At 38.5% G+C, this 21,697-nt stretch overlaps 1 protein-coding gene across 2 annotated transcripts in view; it reads right to left on the minus strand.

Moving 5' to 3' along the window:
* Window positions 1-411: 411 nt before the first annotated feature.
* Window positions 412-21,697, minus strand: part of TNFSF13B (TNF superfamily member 13b) — a 43,930-nt gene continuing 22,644 nt past the window's right edge. For both annotated transcript variants that reach the window (XM_066234756.1, XM_066234755.1), the window contains 3 exons: window positions 5,319-5,431; window positions 5,082-5,232; window positions 412-632 (listed from right to left, as the gene is read on the minus strand). In XM_066234756.1, coding sequence (XP_066090853.1) covers window positions 520-632; window positions 5,082-5,232; window positions 5,319-5,431 — 377 coding nt within the window. In that variant the 3' untranslated portion in view covers window positions 412-519. The remainder of the gene's footprint in view (window positions 633-5,081; window positions 5,233-5,318; window positions 5,432-21,697) is intronic.

Genomic DNA, 21,697 nt, shown 5'->3' on the forward strand with positions numbered 1-21,697 from the left:
ATGACTTTTTCATGTAGTGAATGGAACATTTCTATAATTTATTTTGTCTTTTTGCTTTCTTAACTGAAAAAAGAAGGGGTATATTTCACATAAGAATAGAGGATGAATCCTGAGATTTCTCCAAAATGTCTTACTGTCCTATAGCTATAGGCACTTGCTTCATCATAAATAATGGAATATCATTTTTGAACAAATGATTACTGCCCCTTTGAATCCTGAACTTCTTCTAAGACAAGAAGCTATGACTAAGTTGTTCAACAGGCATTATAGTGAAAAATCTTTCTAATTCTATCTTTCCTTAAATGAGCTCTATTTCTTGTAATTCACATGACACCCTTTGGCTGTGGTTGTCTGTTAAATTTCCTGTTTGGTCTAGTTTCAGCAAACCAAAACAAATAGCTCACAGAAAAGGCTATGGTAACTACTTTTATTTTTCCTTTTGGTTTTTCCAGTTAAGTGTTTTCTCCTTAGAGGTACATAGAGAGGAAGGAAAATAGCCACAAACAAGGTGCAAGTAGGTCAAAGAAGTTTCAAGGCACCAAAAAAAGTGCCATCTCCATCCCGTGATATTTTAGCATCTTCGCGTGGTATTGCAAGTTGGAGTTCATCTCCTTCTTCCAGCTTTGCGATGCCTGGAGAGGAATGGTTTACAAGAATGTTAAGTGGTTGTACAATGGGGATTAGGGGGAAGAATATCAAATAAAATGATTTTGTTATGAAAAAAATGTTAATGTTGGCATTCACACTTCAAATTACACCAGTGGATTTCTAAATAATTACTATTCTACTAGCCTCAAAAATAAAAGAAAAAAAAAGAAATGAACAGAAGAAGTTACAACAGATGTAAATGTCTTAGCACCTACTGCTTATAAAATGCAGACTCTAAACAGAAACCAAATGTTTAACTTTAAGAAAAAATGTTAAGTAAATTATAGCACATCCCTTGATGGAATATTAATAGTTTAAAATGATTTTGTTTCATTTTATTGACAAAAAACCTTTTTATAATAATGTTAAATAAAAATACACACACATGCATATTTTTAAATGTGCATATAAAATGTGTAAATTATTAAAAGTAAAAATCAAAATGCCTTTATTAAGGAAGCACATCTGTTACATTGTTTGTTCTAGAGATAAGACTAAGGGATTAGAGTCCTTTGGATTACTTTTTATAGCCTTCTATATTTTATGTTTTCTTTAATAGCCATATTTGTTTCTATAACCAGAAACAACAAAATGAGTACCTTATTAAAACTAACCAACAAACCTGTGTGTGCCTAATTACAATGGCTTATTTTGTGATTTAGGAATACAAAATACAATTCAGGAACTACATTCAGTTTATCAGGTAATTTCTGACCCCAATTAAAAAAAATATCTATATGAAGGAAAAGAAAGAGAAGTAAAGAAAGGAGAAGAAACTAACAAAATACTACGTGAATTGTCAACAATTTCAACTAACATTTTAAAAGTAGTAGTTGCATTCTCATTAACATACAGTGAAAATGTACTTACACTAACTCATCTATGTCAACATCTATTCTATCATGGAGCCCAAAGTACCCAATTTCCTTGAGCAACAATTAATTGGTATTTATGTACTAAACATTTATGATATACCAGACACTTTTCTAGATGCACAGAGAACAGTGTGCATGACAAATTTCAGGGGAGTTTCCAAGTATCTTGATCCTGTTTTTTGTGATGGACCAAGGTAGATAACAAATAAAAAAAACAGTTTTTGGTATTGTTAAGGGAAGTGTGTACAATATTCTAGGATTGAAAAAGCATTTAATGATTAGTTAAAAAAAAGATTTGAGGCCCTGGCCGGTTGGCTCAGTGGTAGAGCGTCAGCCTGGTGTGTAAGGGGTCCCAGGTTCGATTCCCGGCCAAGGCACACAGAAGAAGCGCCCATCTGCTTCTCCACCCCTCCCCTCTCCTTCCTCTCTGTCTCTCTCTTCCCCTCCCGCAGCTGGGCTCCATTGGAGCAAAGATGGCCTGGGCACTGGGGATGGCTCCTTGGCCTCTGCCCCAGGCGCTAGAGTGGCTCTGGTTGCAATAGAGCGATGCCCCAGAGGGGCAGAGCATCACCCCCTGGTGGGCAGAGCGTCGCCCCCTGGTGGGCGTGCCGGGTGGATCCCGGTCAGGCGCATGTGGGAGTCTGTCTGACCGTCTCTCCCGTTTCCAGCTTCGGAAAAATACAAAAAAAAAAAAAAAAAGATTTGAATTTTTTGTTGAATAGGTTAGTCATTATCATAGAGATGGAGGATAATCTAATACAGGGTAGGGCAAAAGTAAATTTACAGTTGTTCATATGGATAATACAATAATTAATAAATAATAACAAGAAACTTGTTTCGCTTACTCACAGTTGTAAATCTCTTTTGCTCCATTCTGTATTTTGACAAAGGCTATAGATCACAGAGCCTTAAGTGATATTAACTCTTAAAATAAAGTGGGAGTGACCTCCCCCTCTGTTGGGCAAATGAGTCTGTAAAATCTGTATTTTTTGAGCTTGCTCACTAGTAGTGTTAAAAAATGGCACCGGAAAGTGCCAGGTCTGTGATCTGTGAAATTGCTAATTACCTCTTCCTGCTTGGGAAGGGCCATTGTTATGCTACTGTTGCTGGAGGAGAAGTTTTTGCTCTAAAAAAGTTTAAAAGGAGAGAAGGAGAAAGAGGATGGAGAAGAAAGCCATTTCTGCAGAGTGAGAACAGAGAGAAGGCAGAGTGCTAAGAGAGAAGCCAAGATAGCAGGGGAAGAGAGCGAAGCCAGTTTTGCAGAGTATAAAGCCATGTTGGCAGATGAGGAACCAGAGGTGAGGGGCTTTGTGAGCTCTGCTGAGACTGGTGAGGTCTTTGACTCTATGAGAAACAGGAGAAGATTCTCCTGATTGTGGAACTGGATAAAATGTCAGGGCTTTGGGAGCTCTGAGTGAAAGGGAAGTGTTTTTCCCTGTGTGTTTGCTTGTCAACTGGTACAAAACTTGAATAAAGGAATGGCCCACCATTTTTGGCTCCACTGTTTCTCTACCATCTGCCCGAATCTAATGGGAACCTGCGCTGCATGGCCATGACGGCAGCGACTACTGGCCATACACCCACCAAAACTTTTTTTTTTTCTTTAGGAAATTGTCAAAAATTTTCTAAGGTTAGAAAGAAAAATATAAACACGTACTCATTACTCAGTTTCAACCCAATGTCCATCTTGTCAAACTTGTTTCATCTATAATTTGAAGCAAATTCTAGACATAATACCATTTGAATGTTTCTATATTCTACTCAACTCAACCCTAAGAATGAACTACTTTTTAAAATAGGTTCTACTTGGCCCTGGCCAGTTTGCTGAGTGGTAGAGCACTGGCCCGGCGTGTGGATGTTTAGGGTCCAATTCCTGGTCAAGGCACACAGGAGAAGCCACCATCTGCTTCTCCACCCCTCGCCCTTCTCTCTCTAAAAATAAATAAATAAAATCTTTATAAAGAAAAGGAAAAAAAAGAATACAGATTCAATTTAAAATTCTGACAGCTGAGTTATTGATTATTTCAATTTTTTGAGTATATAGCAATTTAACCTTTTGTACAATAAACATTTAATTTGTTAATGAAACAATGAATACCATTTTGCTTTGTGTACAAAAGAGTTCTTCGGTTATTATGTTGGGTTCAAAAGAACCAGTTTAATTTTTTTCAGGTTATCATGGAAGCACTTTATACATTATACAACAATGTGTAGTTTTCAATGGTTTTAAACAAATTCACCCTAGAATAGATTAACCTGCAATCCTAAAATTTCCTACCGAGTGGTTCTCATATATAATACTAAGCTATTAGCATTGACAAATATCTTTAAGGTCACGATATTTAGTCTTAAAAAGTAAGACACCTAGGAAATCGGGTCGAGAAAGTAAATGTGAGAAGAGCATATTGTTAAAAAATCTTAAGTTTGTTGTAAAGCTCTGAGTACAAATGGATATAAATAAATAGACTGGCACAGCCTTACCATTTATAAATATTTTGCAACATCAAAATACTAGTCACCACTGGGTGCAGGGAAGCATTTTTTTTTTTATGAAAATTAGGGAATTCCAATGTAACAAACTTCCTCATCACCCTTTTAGAGCGGTTTATGGCTGCAGATCCGGAATGACACTCATCCTTATTATTTTGTAATATTTCCCTTTCTTTCTAACTATTAGTAAATGCCTTTGAAATATAGTACTTTGAGCTGAGCAACCCTATATTTCCTACTGCTATTCATGGTAACTGCAGCTGAAGACATTCCTCGGGGTTTTAAATGGACTTGTCAAAATCAGCAGAGAGGAATATATGTGTTAAGGTAAACATTCTTTTTTTTCCCCCTAATACCAGCCTTGAGTAATTTGGAATTTCCCTCAAAATAAAAAAAGACTGTTGGCAATACAGCCAAAACAGACCTACAATGAACAAAGCCTACCCTTTCTCTTTTCTCTCCATACCTTGACTGCCCCTGAGTTGAAATGAAGGCAAACTCCCACACTTTCACGTCCCAAAGTCATCTGTCTGCTGTCTATTCTACCAGATGTCACCTATGTGAAAGTGAGAGAGAAGCCACGGGGCAACCGGACCTGACCCTCAAATCAGCCAAGGGAATTTCTTCCAGAGCACGGAAGGGAGAATCTTTGGTCTCTCGCACTCTGGAATCAAATTGGCTGGTTAAAGCCAAGTTCTAGAATTTAGTAGCTGTGCATTCTAAGACATGTGTTAATGTAGCACTGTGTCTCAGATTCCACCTCCCTCCAGCGGGAGCATTCAATGAGCCAGCATGAAGTGCAGACAGGCGTGCCTGGCGCACAGTCATCATTCTCTTCTTCTTCTATTATTATTGTTGTTATTACAGGCTGAAGAAAATACAGCTTCGAATTGTTCTTGATTGCTATGAAGTCACTGCCCTATCTAAATGATAGAAAAATGATAAAACCATTAATAATGATTTTATCTGCCTCAATTAAAACAGACTAGCTTATCATTCCAGACAATAAAAACCACACAGTATATTGAAGAATGTCTTTCTGTCTATTTATAGAGAAGTATTATTTACCTGCTGAATAACAGGAATTATTGGGTAGTGTTTCAGGCATATTTTGAATACATCGGAACAAAGTCACCAGACTTAGTTCATCCCCAAAGACATGGACTTTTTTCCTCTGTATTAGGTGTCCCATGGCAAAGGTGTTATCTGTGTATAAAACCTGAGAGACAAAATAAAGAACTTTGTCAGAGTGAGCACAAGACGGGAGACATTGAACAGGGACATAAGAATGAGTGGGGAATGTACCTGACCATATATAAAAAAGTAACCGGTTTCTTTGACCAATATTTTATTTTCTTTTTCTTCTAGGGCTCTTCCTCTTTTAAAGCTGAGAAGCCACGGAACAAACGTGTAAGCTCCTACAAAGGAGAGAACAATTTCTAAGTCAGGAAACTGAGAAAGGCAGTTTTTAATTTCCACTTAATTGCTAAACTGTATGGATTCAGAGGAGAATTTCATCTTTAAAAAAAAGAAGACAAATCACAACACTCCACTGGTTTCTTCACCATCATTTACATATCAACCCAGGTAACTATCAGATATAGGAACTTGAGAGCTAACCCTTCTAATAAAATGTCTGATTTTTCTTTCATTCTACTGTATTTCAGCAAATTTTCTAACATAGGCTGGTATGGTGGGCGAATTCAAGGCAAAGAATGCACACAATGCCTCTGAATAATACACTCAGAGAGATTTCTCAGTTTTCTTTGTTTCCCAGAGAAGGACACAGTAAGTATGTGGAGTTTAGCAAAGGTTATCAGGAGAAAGCAGGGCCCTCTTTTCACTGAAATAATGCTGTAGAAAGACGGGCAATGATGAGTTTGCCTCTGTTATTCCTGAGATCTTTGATTAATGGGCTATTGTTACTCAGTATGCCACCAGAAGGTTTTCATTTAAATATTTCTCAGGCCTGACCTGTGGTGATGCAGTGGATAAAGCGTGGACCTGGAATACTGAGGTTGCCGATTCAAAATCCTGCACTTGTCTGGTCAAGGCACATATGGGAGTTGATGCTTCCTGCTCCTCTCCTCTCTCTCTCTCTCTCTCTCTCTCTCTCTCTCTCCTCTCCTCTCCTCTCCTCTCCTCTCCTCTCTAAAAAATGAATAAAATTTAAAAAAAATTAAAAAGATGTTTAAATATTTCTCAGGGACCTTCTTTGGAAATAGCAAGTTAGAGTAATCAGGACAGGCCTCTAGTGGGGGATATTCACACCCTGCGAGAGTCAGGATGGAAGAGGTTCCTGGGAGTGCTTATGAGGGACAAGCAAGGGCACTTTTGGAGATCAGTTTAAGGAGAGGAAGGAAAGTTACTAAGATGTAATACCTACTGGGAAATGGTCAAGAAACTTTGTGATAATAGTATGTAATACCCAAGTTGAAGTGGCTTCTGTTGAGGACCATAATTCTCCTCCATTATCCCCTAAACTGTACTTGGGGAGTGTAGGGCCAGGGGCCACCAGCATCATGGCCATTCACATGCAGGTTCCCATTAGATTTGGCCGGATGGTAAAGAAACAGTGGAGCCAAAAAATGGTAGGCCATTTCTTTATTAAAGTCTCGCACTGGCCAATGAGCAAACACACAGGGTTCTCAAAGCCACTGACATTCTCTGGTTCCACAACCAGGAGAATCTTCTCCGGTTCCTCCTAGAATCAAATGCCCCACCAGACTTAGCAGAGCTTACAAAGCCCCTCAGCTCTGGTTCCCCATCTACACACCTTCTCTTTCCCTGCCAACATGGCTTCTCCTTCAGCACTTTGCATTCTCTCTGCTCTCACTCTGCAAACGTGTCTTCTTTCTGCCTCTTCTCCTTCTACTCTCTCTTTTCAAAACTTTATGGCATGAAAACCTCTCCTTCACCAAACATTAGCAAAACAATGGCCCTTCCCAAGCAGGAAGGTAATTTGCAATTTCATAGACCACATATACCCGGCACTGCCCAGCGCCATTTTCTAACAATAGAAGTGAGCAAACTCAAAAAATACAAATTTTACAAACTCACTAGCCCAACAGAGAGGGACAGTGAAAGCACTGTGCTCCAAACTGGTAGGAAGCAGCAGAGAGAAGACAGCAGCCCCAGAAAGGAGCTGGCAAGAGGCGACCAAATCACGGAGTCAAAACACTGTGCTTTTGGACATCAACATCCATTAGAAGAGTATAAACATTTCTTTCCTGTGGATTCAGTGTTAATTTCATCAGTGTAAATTCTCATCATTAAGTAAATATTGGAGTAAATGAGGAACCATAAAGCTAGGCTAGATAATTTGGGTGGGTGGAGGCCATATATAAAATGGTGTAAAATAAGTGACTAGAAGACTTAAAAAATAGTAATATGAGAATAGAGTAGGAAAATCAAACTGGTAATCTAAAATTATATGAAAAATATTCCTATATAATTGGTAATGTTGAATCATTTGTGTTCCCAAACTTCACCTTGGTTACAACCAAAAGAGAAACAAAATCAGTAATAAAATTCAGAGTCCACAGGACAATAGCCCGAAGCTCAAGATGAGAACAACTTGTCACAGAATTGCAATGAAAGGAAATTCCCCCCTGAGGATTTTCTTAGACACCTTTGGATGTGGTAGTTGATAATGCTTTCACATTCTCAAATACAATTACTAAGGGTATGTGCCCACTTCAATAGTGCCCCAAGGCAAGCCCTATCATATTTGAACTTTTCCCAAACAGAATTCTCAAGGGAAGAATATAAAACAAGAAACATATTTTCTGAATATTTCTGAGGAATTAAGAAGGTAATCAAACAAAGCAAATGACATTATGAATTCAAGTTAAAATAAAACAATTCCTGAAGGGCAGCCTTCCAAGTTCAGATTACCAGATAGACAGAGAGAGAACTGTGAGGGAGAGTGAGGAGAAAGAAAAGAGGAGGGCAGGAGGGACATCACAGATCTTTAAAAGTGCTTTTATTGGCCCTGTTAAGCACTCCTAAGAACCTCCTCTGCCACGACTCTCACAAGGAGTGAATGCCCCCAATATGGGCCAGACGTAATTACTCCAATTTACTGTTCTCCAAAAAAAGTCCGAGACATATTCTCCTTAAATGGAAACCCTCCGCCTGACCTGTGGTGGCGCAGCGGATAAAGCGTCAACCTGGAATGCTGAGGTCACTGGTTCAAAACCCTGGGCTTGTCTGGTCAAGGCACATATGGGAGTTGATGCTTCCAGCTCCTCCCCCCTGTCTCTCTCTCTCTCTCTCTCTCTCTCTCTCTCTCTCTCTCCTTCTCTCCCCTCCTCTCTCCCCTCTAAAATGAATAAAAATAAATAAATAAATAAATAAATAAATAAATAAATAAATGGAAACCCTCCAGTGGTAGGCTGGATAATGACAGCCCAAGAATCAAAGATCTCTTCAGTGATGAGTAACAGGGGCAAACTCATTATCACCTGTTTTAATACAATATTATTTTAATGAAAAGATTATAATAATGTAGTTTTCAATGATGTTTAACTGTGATTATGTGCCCAAAGCTTTTTTAAAAATGTAGAATGTTGAATGAGAAAGGATTAATATCATGGCGATAGCTGTAAAATGCAAACTGATGACTCTGAAAGCAATTGCTTTCGTGGTTGTAATGATACTTATTTGATGCTCTGACCAAAAAGGGTGTGTGGTTTTTGTTTTTTTCCTTCAAAACAATGTTCATCTTGGATTCTAACTTCTCTGAATTCAGAGACGGTTTATGTTTGGTTCCCTGCTATTTCGTAAAGGCCTAACATGATGACTGACCCACAGCAGACATGCAGCAAATATCTGAATTATCTAATTCAACTTTAAACATAAAATAATTCAAAATGACAGTGTACGATGCAATTAGTTGCAAACATTCAATTGTTTTTTTAAAAGCACTTTTCTGCTTAGTAATGGAAACTCTGAGAAAGGAAATACCTTCCATCATAGAGGTAGTATAGACTCTTGAATTGAAGTAAAAAACATTTCTAAAATTCTTTGTTTATATTCTGGCCATAGGTACTTTTTTTTTGTATTTTTCCGAAGTGAGAAGGGGGGGAGGAGTCAGACAAACTCCCTCATGCGCCCGGCCAGGATCCACCCGGCATGCCCACCAGGGGGTGATGCTCGGCCCCTCTGGGGCATTGCTCTGCTGCAATCAGAGCCATTCTAGCACCTGAGGTGCAGGCCATGGAGCCATCCTTAGTGCCCAAGCCAACCTTGCTCCAATGGAGCCTTGGTTGCAGGAGGGGAAGAGAGAGATAGACAAGAAGGAGAGGGGGAGGGGGGAGAAGGGGAGGGGGGAGAAGCAGATGGGTGCATCTCCTGTGTGGCCTGGCCAAGAATTGAATCCGGACTTCCACACGCTGGGCCGACACTCTACTGTTGAGCCAACCAGTCAGGGCCTAGATACTTTTTATTAAATTTTCTTTTGCAGCACCCTAAATTGATTTCCTATTTCTTTCCACCATACTTATATCTATAAAAGTAGTGATCCAGTTCTTACTAAATTCTACTGCTGTATTGCCAGAATAGGAAGAAAAACAGGTAGTTATTAGTTAGGGTTATGTATTTTTTTCTTTTGGCATTTCATCATGTGTTAACCAAAAAAAAAAAAAATGTTTAGGCTGTAGTCAAATATAAAAATCATTTATTTGTGCAAAGGAGAAATTTCAATTAAGGGCACTGATTCAGGTAGCAACTAAATTGTGCTCTAAAGTGAACAAAGAAAGGCAGGGTTTATAAAGGGCAAAACCATAAGAGCACTGCTCACAAGCTTTCCATGTAAATGAAGGATATTGGCCAGGTCATTTGGAAACAGTTAGACTCATTAAGTAAATGGAGCATGTAGGTTGTTGAAATGGATTGTTTCCTTTTTATTTTATTTTTTAAATTTATTAAGTGAGAGGAGGGGAAGCAGACAGACTCATTCATCCGCCCCAACCAGGATTCAACCAGCAAGCCCTTTACAGGGGGATGCTCTGCCCATCTGGGGCATTGTCCCATTGCTCAGCAACAGAGCTCTTCTTAGCACCAGAGACAGAAGCCATGGAGCCAGCCTCAGCACCCAGGGCCAACTTACTCCAATGGAGCCACGGCTGCAGGAGGGGAAGAAAGAGAGAGAGAGAGACAAAGAGAGAAAGAGAGAGAGAGAAGCAAGTAGGGGAGGGTTGAAGAAGCAGAGGGGTGCTTCTCTTGTGTGCCCTGACTGGGAATCTAACACAGGACATCCACACACTGGGCCAACACTCTACCACTGAGCCAACCACCAAGGGCCGACTGTTTCCTTTCAAGGTGAAAAATGCAGATGGTCTGGTCACCATGATGAGGAGGAAAGCCTATATGTGTCCATGGAGCAATCATCGATCCTGGACGTTTGTTGTTAAGACCTGGGCTTTGGCAATAGGTCAGCAATTGAACAATAGTTCTAAGAACTGAGACACTAGATGTGTGTAGACCCTAGTTCTTCAGTGACTCCCCTGCTTCTTTTTAAGCGACTCTTGTAGCATTGCTTATTGCATTTTATTTTTTGTATTATCACTTGCTGAAAATATTTTTATTAAAGACAGTACCTGGTTGCTTGCTTATATGTACTGTCTGTATTTCCCACCACTGCTCACACATGCACATACATCCACATTGTTGCACACATACATGCATGGATTCTATTCCATAAGGCCAAGGTTATATAGTTCTGCTACAGTCATCGCTATAAACCCAAACGCTAAGAACGAAGTCTAGCACACATTATTCACTCAATAAATATGTGCTGTTGTAAATGTTAAATCCTTATAGAATAAAAGCTAAACGGTAAACTAAAAGCTAGAATAATTATAAACTTAAGCATAAATATTATAACTTATTTCTAATTAGTTTTTTAGCATGCTAGTTAGACTACTAGTAAATGATCACAAGAAAATATGAATTAAATGGCTATTCTGTGGAATGGTTTTATAAGTTAGCATGCATCACTCCTCTTAGTACATATTTAAGAATTTGGAAGTAATTTTCAAAAGTATCCTCCTTATTTTTGTTAGTTAGCAGTTAAAGTACCTTAGTATATAAAGTACTTAGTATATAAATCTTGAACCTTAGTACATAAAGCTGGAACTTCCCCTCACTCAGGTTTAAATATTTGATGTCTTTAAATGTTATGAAAACTTAACAAAATTCATGTGTACATGTATATGTGAAATTAAATAAAAATCATGTCAGTACTAATATGTGAAAATAATTTACATATATATCCAAAACTGCTCTTCAGAAAATCGATCTTTCCTGTTCTGACATATATGAAAAAGTAGAAAATAAGTTTTAGGATGACATAGCTTTATGTGAAACTTTGAAACTTTATTAAAGATATATTTATTACTATTTGTTTTTATTCCATTTTATGAATAGGAAATTTCCTCCCAAATATTTATATTTCAGTGTGACCTCCTTCAATAACTAAAAAGAAATGCTACAGAAACAGCTATCACAGATATCACATGTCTTACTATCACATTTGGTTATTTCTCTTGATTTTCTAGTTTATTATCATTAAGATGCTGGAAATAGTTTTAAGGGAGAATATATTGATAATACTTTTTGAAAGGTAGATTAAGTAAACCAATTCAAGAAATAATGATGTTGTTGTTGTTAGAAAACATAGAGGTTGGCATTGAAATCTACAGTGTTTTATTCGTATGCTTCATTCTGCAGATGAAGTAGGGCTATGGAAATCAAGAAAAATAGGAGATGGGACTCCAAGATAGCGACGGAGTAGGTGGACATTCCAACAGCCACCTCCCAGGACCAAATTGGATTACAACTTAATTTAAGAACAATCATCTTGAAAAATCAACTTTGGACTAAAGAAAGAGGAGTCTATAACCAAGGATCACAGAAGAAGCCACACCGAGACTGGCAGGAAGGGTGGAGATGCGGAAAGGGCTGTACTGCTCCCAGGAGTGAGCAGTGGCTGAGGGTCCCAAGGGATTCTCACTACAGGGGAGGGTCGCCCTGAGAAGTGTGGGTCTTTAGTCCCAGGCCCGGAGCCCCAGCTTAGAGCCTCAGAGCCTAGAAGAAGTGCCCAGACAGCATTTGGTGGTGAAAAGAGCCAGGTTTCTGTCTGTGAGAAAGAAACTGAGCTTTCGGAGACGCAGGCTGGTCTTAAAGGGCCTGCACAGAAAATCTCGTTCATAGGCACTTACTCAGGGCTCCAGTGGAGAGAGAGCTGAGAGGACTGGAGTTGTGGGAGGAGAGTGTAAAGTTGGAGGCCCAGGGAGAGACACTTTGGGGGACGGCCACAGGAACCCCTGTGCTGAGTCATTCTGCAATACTGCAGTCACCATCTTTCTTGGGTGGAGCAATCCCCTCTGAGTGGCACCAGCCTGGGGAAAAGCAACTGCTCCGCCCTCGGGAGTCTCTCCAACCCTAGTCATAGCTATGGGTTGTTCTGAGGGGTCAGGAAGCAGGGGGCGCATGCATGACTCAGTTTTCTGGTGTTAAGACTGGAGCTTTTGTCCACATGCTCCTGACTCTAGGACTGGCACTTCCACCTCACGGGAGATTCAGTAGAAACTGTCTGGAGAAAGGACTAGAGTTGTGTGAGGAGAGAGTAAAGTTGGAGGCACAGGGAAAGACACTTTGGGGGACGGCCACCAGAACCCCTGTGCTGAGTCATTCTCTAATACAGTACTTCAGTCGCCATCTTTTTTAGCTGGAGCAATCCCCTCTGAATGGCATTAGCCTGTATAATACAAAAGATCAATGAAACCAAGAGCTAGTTCTTTGAAAAGGTAAACAGGATTGACAAATCTTTAACTAGACTCATCAAAAAAAAAAAAAAAAAAGAGAGAGGACTCAAATAAGTAAAATTAGAAATGAAAGTGGAGAAGTAACAAATGACACTGCAAAAATACAAAGGATTGTAAGAAAATACTATGAAGATCTATATGCCAAAAAATTGGACAACCCAGGTAAAATGGATAAATTCCCAGAAACATACAATCTTCCAAAACTCAATCTAAGAAGAATCAGAAAACCTAAACAGACTGATTACAGCAAATGAAATTGAAATAGTTATCAAAAAACTCCCAGGAAACAAAAGTCCTGGACTGGATGGTTTCAGAGGCGAATTTTACCAAACATTCAAAGAACTAATAAGCTATTTCAAAAATTCAAGAGGAGGGAAGACTTCGAAGCTCCTTTTAGAGGCAAGCATTATCTTCATTCCAAAACCAGTTAAAGACACTACAAAGAAAGAAAACTATAGGCCAATATCTCTGATGAATTTAGATGCTAAAATTCTCAACAAAATATTAGCAAACCGGATCCAGCAATACATTGAAAAAATCATACATCATGATCAAATGGGATTTATTCTGTGGAGGCAAGTCTGGTACAATACTCACAAATCAATCGATGTGATTCAGCACATAAACAAAAAGAAATATAAAAATCACATGATTATATCAACAGATGCAGAAAAAGCATTTGATAAAATCCAGCACCCATTTTTGATCAAAACTCTCAGCAAAGTGGGAATAAGAGGAACATATCTCAACATAATAAAGGCCATCTATGACAAACTGACAGCCAATATCGTACTCAATGGGCAAAATTTAAAAGCAATCCCCTTAAGATCAGGGACAAGGCAGAGGTGTCCCCTTTCACCACTCTTATTCAATGTAGTTCAGGAAGTCCCAGCCACAGCAGTCAGACAAGAAGAAATAAAGGGCTTCCAAATTGGAAAAGAAGTAAAACTATTATTATTTGCTGATGACATGATATTGTACATAGAAAACCCTAAAGCCGCAGTCAAAAAACTACTAGACCTGATAAATGAATTCGGCAATGTGGCAGGATATAAAATCAATATTCAGAAATCAGTGGCATTTTTATACACCAACAATAAACAATCTGAAAGAGAAATTAAGGAAACAATCCCCTTCACTATCACAACAAAAAATAAAGTACCTAGCAGTATATTTAACCAAGGAGGTAAAAGACTTGTACTTGGAAAATTATATAACATTGTTAAAGGAAATCAAGAAAGATTTAAACAAGTGGAAACATATACCATATTCATGAATAGGAAGAACAAACATCATTAATATACCTATATTACCCAAAGCAACCTATTAATTCAATGCAATACCTATCAAAATACCAATGGCATACTTCAAAGATATAGTAAAAATTCAAAAATTTATATGGAACTAAACAAGTACACGAATAGCCTCAGCAATCTTGAAAAGTGGGAGGTATCACACTTCCTAATATCAAGTTATACTACAAGGCCATTGTAATCAAAACAACATGGTATTGGTATAAGACCAGGTATACAGATCAATGGAACAGAACAGAGAACCCAGAAATAAACCTACAACTTTATGGTCAATTGATATTTGACAAAGGAAGTAAAGAGCATACAGTGGAGTAAAGATAGTCTCTTTAATAAATGGTGTTGGGAAAACTGGACAGGTAAATGCAAAAGAATGAAATTAGACCACCAACTTACACCATTCACAAAAATAAACTCAAAATGGATAAAAGAGTTAAATGTAAGTCCCTAAACCATAAACATCTTGGAAGAAAACATAGGCAGTAAACTCTCTGATATCTCTTGTAGCAATTTGCCGATTTATCTCCACAGGCAAGTAAAATAGAGAACAAAATAAACAAATGGGACTATATCAAACTAAAAAGCTTTTGTATAGCAAATGTCACCATTATAAAAAAAAAAAAGACAACCCACACAGTGGGAGAACATATTCACCAATACGTCTGATAAGGGGTTAATAACCAAAATTTATAAAGAATTTCTAAAACTCCACACCAGGAAGGTAAACAATCCAATTAAAAATGGGCAAAAGAACTGAACAGACACTTCTCCAAAGACGACATGCAGATGGCCAATAGGCATATGAAAAAATGTTCAACATCACTAATCATTAGAGAAATTCAAATTAAAACCACAATGAGATACCACCTCACACCTGTCAGAATTGCGCTTATTCACAAAACAACACAGAATAAGTGCTGGTGAGGGTGTGGAGAAAAGGAAACCCTTCTGCACTGCTGGTGGGAATACAGACTTGTGTAGCCACTATGGAAAACAGTATGGTGTTTCTTCAGTAAATTAAAAATGGAACTGCCTTTTAACCCAGCTATCCCACCATAATAAGGTGACCAACCTTTCTTACAATGAAAAGGAGGACAAAAATAAATTAAAGGAAACAATATCGTAAATAAAAGAAACATTTTATTCATTGCAACAATACTATACTATAATATGATAAATGTATAATAAAAACATTTGTAATATTTTATATTGTAATTATGTTTACATGCCTATTAATTTTTAATAATAATTATAAGAAAAAAGTACTCATTTATATAGAAATATGTCACATCACATGCAATGGATCAACTCTGCATCAATCAAATATGGACATTTACAGATTAGTCTTCCAGTATCAAAAAGGAAGACATGTAGAAGGACACTTTTCAAGGGAGGATGGAACTTACAAAAGAAGGACTGACCTCCCTAAAGGAGGACGACTGATCACCTTACACTATTAGGAATATATCCTAAGAATACCAAATCACGGATTTAAAATAAGATTTGCACCCCCATGTTTATTACAGCATTGTTTACAATAGCCAAGATCTGGAAACAGCCCATTTGTCCAACAGTGAATGAATGGATTAAAAAACTGTGGTACAGGCCCTGGCCGGTTGGCTCAGTGGTAGAGAGTCGGCCTGGCGTGCAGGAGTCCCGAGTTTGATTCCCAGCCAGGGCACACAGAAGAAGTGCCCATCTGCTTCTCCACTCCTCCCCCTCTCCTTCCTCTCTGTCTCTCTCTCTTCCCCTCCCACAGCCAAGGCTCCATTGGAGCAAAGTTGGCCTGGGCACTGAGGATGGCTCTATGGCCTCTGCCTCAGGTGCTAGAATGGTTCTGGTTGCAACAGAGCGATGCCCCAGATGGGCAGAGCATTGCCCCCTGGTGGGCATGCCAGGTGGATCCCGGTCGGGTGCATGCGGAGTCTGTCTGACTGCCTCCCTGTTTCCAACTTCAGAAAAATACAAAAACAAAGAAACAAACAAAAAAAAAACTGTGGTACATATACACAATGGAATACTACACAGCCATGAAAAAGAAGGAACTCTTACCTTTTGCAACAGCATGAATGGACCTGGAGACTATTATGCTAAATGAAATAATCCAGGCAGAGAAAGACAAATGTTGTATGATCTCACTTATATGTGGAATCTAAGGAACAAAGTGAACTGAGGAACGGAATAGAGGCAGAGGAGGGGTCACAGGGACTAGATGGACAGCTGTCAGAGGGAAGGGGGATGAGAGGATGGGTTTAGAGAAGGGGAAGGGATGAGTGAAATTATATATACATAACACAGAGATACAGATAACAGGACAGCAAATCCCTGAGGGAAGAGGGGAGGGAGTTAGGGAGAGGGGGGAAAAAGGGGTATAAATAGAGATACAGGGGTGGGGGGTTAGGGTGTTATATGCAGTGGGACACTTGAATCTATGTTATCACAATAAATTAAAATTAATTAAAAAAAAAAGAAATAACAGGAGCTAGGCAGGCAGGACCATGTAGGCTGAGCTACCGAACACCAATGGGAGGTTCCTGGAGGGCTGTGAGTAGTGGAAATAGCACTCAGTGTAGAAATACTACTCTGTGTAGAAATATCACTTGATGGCTACAAAATAAGAAAAGGTGAAAAACTAGAGGCAAGAAAACTAACCAGGAGAGAGATATTGGTGATTTGTAGTAGGATGGTGAGATGGGAATGAAGAGAAATAGATTCATACTATATTTATGAGCAGTAAATGATAGGGTTTTGAGATTAATGTAGTGAGTTAGGGGGAACAATCAAGAATGATACTCAGAATTCTGAATTAAAGAACTGAAGACACAGTCATCACACTTGAAACAGGGAACACTGGAGGAAGAATAAACTTGGGGAAAAGTTCTAGAGTTCAGGCAGGGATGCCACCAACATATTCTGGAAGAGGTTAAATAGACAGAGGTAGGTATAGACTTGGAACCCCTGAAATAGATTTGTGCTAATCAATGTACATTTAAGTCATTATCACAGAGATGTTCAATGACAACATAGGAGCATTTAAAAATGCCAAAGAAAGAAGAAGAATGAAAAGAGAATGGGACGATACTAGAGGTCTAAAGAACACCAATATTGAAGAAATAATACATTTAAGAGTTATTTGCAAAAGTGTTTTAAAAGGTGTGGTCACAAAGTTCATAGTTAGAGAAACAAACCAAGACATGCAAATGATGCAAGAAAAAGGGGATCATCAAGTCTCAAATTCTATCGAGAGATTTAAAGTAAATTTCAGCTTGACTGTGGTGGCACAGTGGATAAAGTGTCAACCTGGGACACCAGTTCAAAACTCCAGGCTTGCCTGGTCAAGGCACATATGGGAGTTGATGCTTCCTGCTCCTCTCAACTTCTCTCTCTCTCTCTTTCTCTCTCTCTCATCTCTTTCTAAAAAATAAATAAATAAAATTTAGAAAAAAATACTTAAAAGAATTTTAAAAAATAAAATAAAATAAATGTCTTTATGAAATAATTAACTTGGATTGAAATAAACAAGAGACTGCCACTATCAACATGATTTTGTATATACATCTCTTTCTTTATGTCTTGTAAGTTATATGAAAGAAACAAACAGCTCTATGTTATCCAAAACAACAGCAAGGGATGCCAAAAGCAAGTAAGATCACACTGAGGCTGATGTGGACTTGAAGAGAAAAAACAAACAAAACAAAAACATGAGAGGGCCTGGCAGTGGCAAACCTCACAAAGAGCCAAAAAAATCAACTCCCTGCCTGAGCAGGCAGTGGCGCAGTGAATAGGGCATCGAACTGGGATGCAGAGGACCCAGGTTCGAGGCCCCGAGGTCACCAGCTTGAGCGCAGGCTCATCTGGTTTGAGCAAAGCTCACCAGCTTGAGCCCAAGGTCACTGGCTTGAGCAAGGGGTTACTCCATCAGCTGTAGGCCCCGGTCAAGGCACATATGAGAAAGCAATCAATGAACAACTAAGCTGTCGCAACAAAAAAACTGATGATTGATACTTCTCATCTCTCTCCGTTCCTGTCTGTCTGTCCCTATCTATCCCTCTCTCTGACTCTTTGTCTCTGTAAAAAAAAAAAAAAAAAAAAAAATGAACTCCCTAAAAGTGAACAACCCTTCATTTATATACATAAATTTCTTAAAGACAATCCAAGAAGTTTTAATGTCAGCTAAAGCATTTGGGAAATTGGGAGGGAAAAAAAAACTAACTTAAATGAACATAAAGGTTTCTGAAAAGAAAACAAAATAAGATGGAGATTAAGACAGAATTAATAATTTAAGATAAAAATGTAGAACAATAAAATATAGAAGACAGGTAAAGAATTACCAGTATATACATAAATGGAACCCTGAAAGACAAAACAAACAACAAAAAGTCAAGCAAAGCAACCCTCTAGCGCTACTACAGACAAGGAACATTACATGCCAGGGAAAATTGATTCAGAATAGTTTCATTAGTTTCTTGTTGCTGCTGTAACAAATGATCACAAATGTAGTGGCTTAAAACAACACATATTTATCTCACAATTCTAAACATCAGAAGTCTCTCTGGGCACAAATCAAGGTGTTGGCAAGTCTGGGCTTTTTTCTGAAATTTGGAAAACCTATCCTCTGCCTTTTCCAGCTCTACAGTCTGCCTTCATTCCTTGGCTCACGGCCTCTTCCTTCTTCCCAGGCAGCAAGCACATCACTCTGAACTCGGTTTTCATCACCATATTGCCTTCTCCGACTCTGACCCTCTGAACCCCCCCTTAAAAGGACCTTTGTGATTATAGTGGGCCCACCCAACTAAGCCAGAGTAATCTTTAAAAATTCCTTATCTTAATCATACTTGCAAATTCCCTTTTGACCTGTAAGCTAATATATTCACATGTGTCAGGGATTAGAGTATGGACATTTATTCTACCTACCACAACAGTCAATTCACACACACATACTCACAGGTCTTTGGGTTATGACGCTCACTCCCATAAACACCTAAAATAATTGAGACGTGAGTGTTTTGGCTTATGCCATTAGCACTGTACTTACGGACTATGTGGGTGAACTAGTTTGGTTGCACACAGTAGAAGAATACACAGTACAGTGTACAGTCCAGTATTTATGCCTGTTTCCTTTTCTGTGGCTTAGTTGTGTTTTTATGTTATAGATTATGATTTTACAACTGTGTTACGACAGGTAAGTGATTTAGGCTAGGGTGTGTTTTGACTTACATTAAAATTCAGATTACATCACTTTTGTAGGAATGGAACTGTGTCATAACTCGAGGACCCCGTGTGTGTGTGTGTGTGTGTGTGTGTGTGTGTGTGTGTGTTTTGTTTTTTAGCTCTTTTGAGAGAGAGAGAAAAGGACAGAAAGACAGGAAGGGAGAAAGATGAGAAGCACCAACTCATAATTGTATCACCTTAGTTGTTCATTGATTATTTTCTCATATGTGCCTTGACCAGGGGCCTCCAGCCAAGCCAATGCCCCCTTGCTCAAGCCAGTGACTTTGGCCTTCAAGCCAGTAACCTTTGGGTTCAAGCCAGGTATCACAAGGTCATGTTTATGATCCCATGCTCAAGCTGGTGATCCTTGCGCTCAAGCTGTGAGCCCACTCAAGCTAGCAGCCTCAGGGATTCAAAGATGGGTCCTCAGTGCCCCAGGCAGATGCTCTATTTACCACACCACCACCTGGTAAGGTTGAGATATATATTAAAATAAGTATTTTTATTTTTAGGTGAGAGGAAGGGAGATAGTGAGGCAGACTCCCACATGAGTCCCGACCAGGATCCACTGGGAAACTGTCTGGGGCCAATGCTTGAGTACTGGCCTATTTTTAGTGCCTGAGGCTGACATGCTCAAACTAACCAAGCTATCCTCAGTGCCCATGGCCATGCTTGAACCAATCTATCCATTGGGTATGGGAGAGGAAAAGGGAGTAAAGGGAAAGAGGAGAGGGGGAGAATTAGATGGTCACTTCTCCTATGAGCCCTGACCAGAAACTGAACTCAGGACGTCAATACACCAAGACCAACACTCTATCTACTGAGCCACCAACCAGGGCTGAAATAAGTATAAGTATTTAAGGTATGTAAATAACTCTCCGTGTAACCATACAAGAAAGTGAAGCCACTTATGAGAAGAAATATTTCTCTTATCTTAGTTTTCTTCAAAGTGCATATAATGTCAAAAGACAGTGGAGAAATTTCTATAAGATGCTCAAGTAAAGAAAAAGTAAAGTGAGAATTTTATATCTAGCCATCTGTCCTTATAGTATAAAAACTAAAAAGAAACAGCTTTATCAATGCAAATAGTCAATGACCATTTTTCTCATGAGCTCATTTTGAGTAAACTAGTAGAGAATTAAATTCAGCAAACTAAGGCATGAATGAAAAAACCGCAGGAAAAGGATTTACAATAAGTACTTAATATATTCATTTATAAAACTAAGACAAAAACACACAAAGTGAACTGTTTGACAGAAAAGAATAAAGTAGTTTTATGTAACAACTATGTAGAAATTATATAACTAACAAATATAGAGAGGTAGAAGAGGGAAAATATTGGTAGTAAAATGATCAATTATCTTAATTATGATAGCTGGTGTTTAAAGAATATAAATTAAAGTTGACAGATCAAGTAATAGGAATATGAACATTTTAATAGTAAATAGATAAAAATTAAGAAATATAAAAGTCCTATCCAAAAAATGTATGGTGAACAGGAGAATAGAGAGATTAAAGAGACTAAAATCATATTAATTTTATCATAGATTAGAACAGACAATCAATAGACACTGTCTAAAGATATAATTATAGATGTCATAGAGTAGAAATGGCAGAGTAGAAAGTTAAAAGAAAATTACCTTCACTGAAGCAGCAATTAAGCTAAAAAAAACTCACAGAATCAATATTTTTGGATCTAGGAAATCTGTATGTATGTAAAAAGTTTAGTAGTGCCAAGAAAGCACTTAATAAAAAGAAAAAAAAGGCCATTAAATTTAAGTAAGAAAGTACTATAGTATTTTTGCTTATTCATTGACTATCTTCCATTCTCCATTTTGCAGCAGACATGGAAATATTGGCCTGAATCCTAGGTAGCACCTTGACTTGTCTGGAAGCTCCCTTCAGATGGAAGCAGCTCTCCAAACTGTTATCAATCAAAAGATTTAAAGACATATACTACCTGTAGCCACTTGGAACAAGAGACAGCAGATGGAGCAGGCAGCTGACTAACAAAAAACCTGAGAAGGAGTAGGCTAAGGAGGAAGATACTTAAAGGAATCAGTGCTTTCACGTGCTAATCTCATACACCAAGGAATCTGTAATGCAACATGCATGCCCAAACTCGTTCATGCTCAGAAAAGATCTCAAAAATGCTATGCTAACAACTCTAGTTGATTTTCAGTGTCTACACAAGTTGGAAGGCAGAATTGCTGGCAGCCCAGCTAAATGTTGAAGGAGTGCCCCAGCTCAGAGCCAATCAGCTAAAAAAAAAGGGATTTTTTTTCTTCCTGGTATTTAAGTGAATCTCTGTCTGGACTAGGATTAGAGATTA

This window comes from Saccopteryx bilineata, chromosome 6 (assembly GCF_036850765.1).
Source record: "Saccopteryx bilineata isolate mSacBil1 chromosome 6, mSacBil1_pri_phased_curated, whole genome shotgun sequence".
Classification (NCBI taxonomy): Eukaryota; Metazoa; Chordata; class Mammalia; order Chiroptera; family Emballonuridae; genus Saccopteryx; species Saccopteryx bilineata.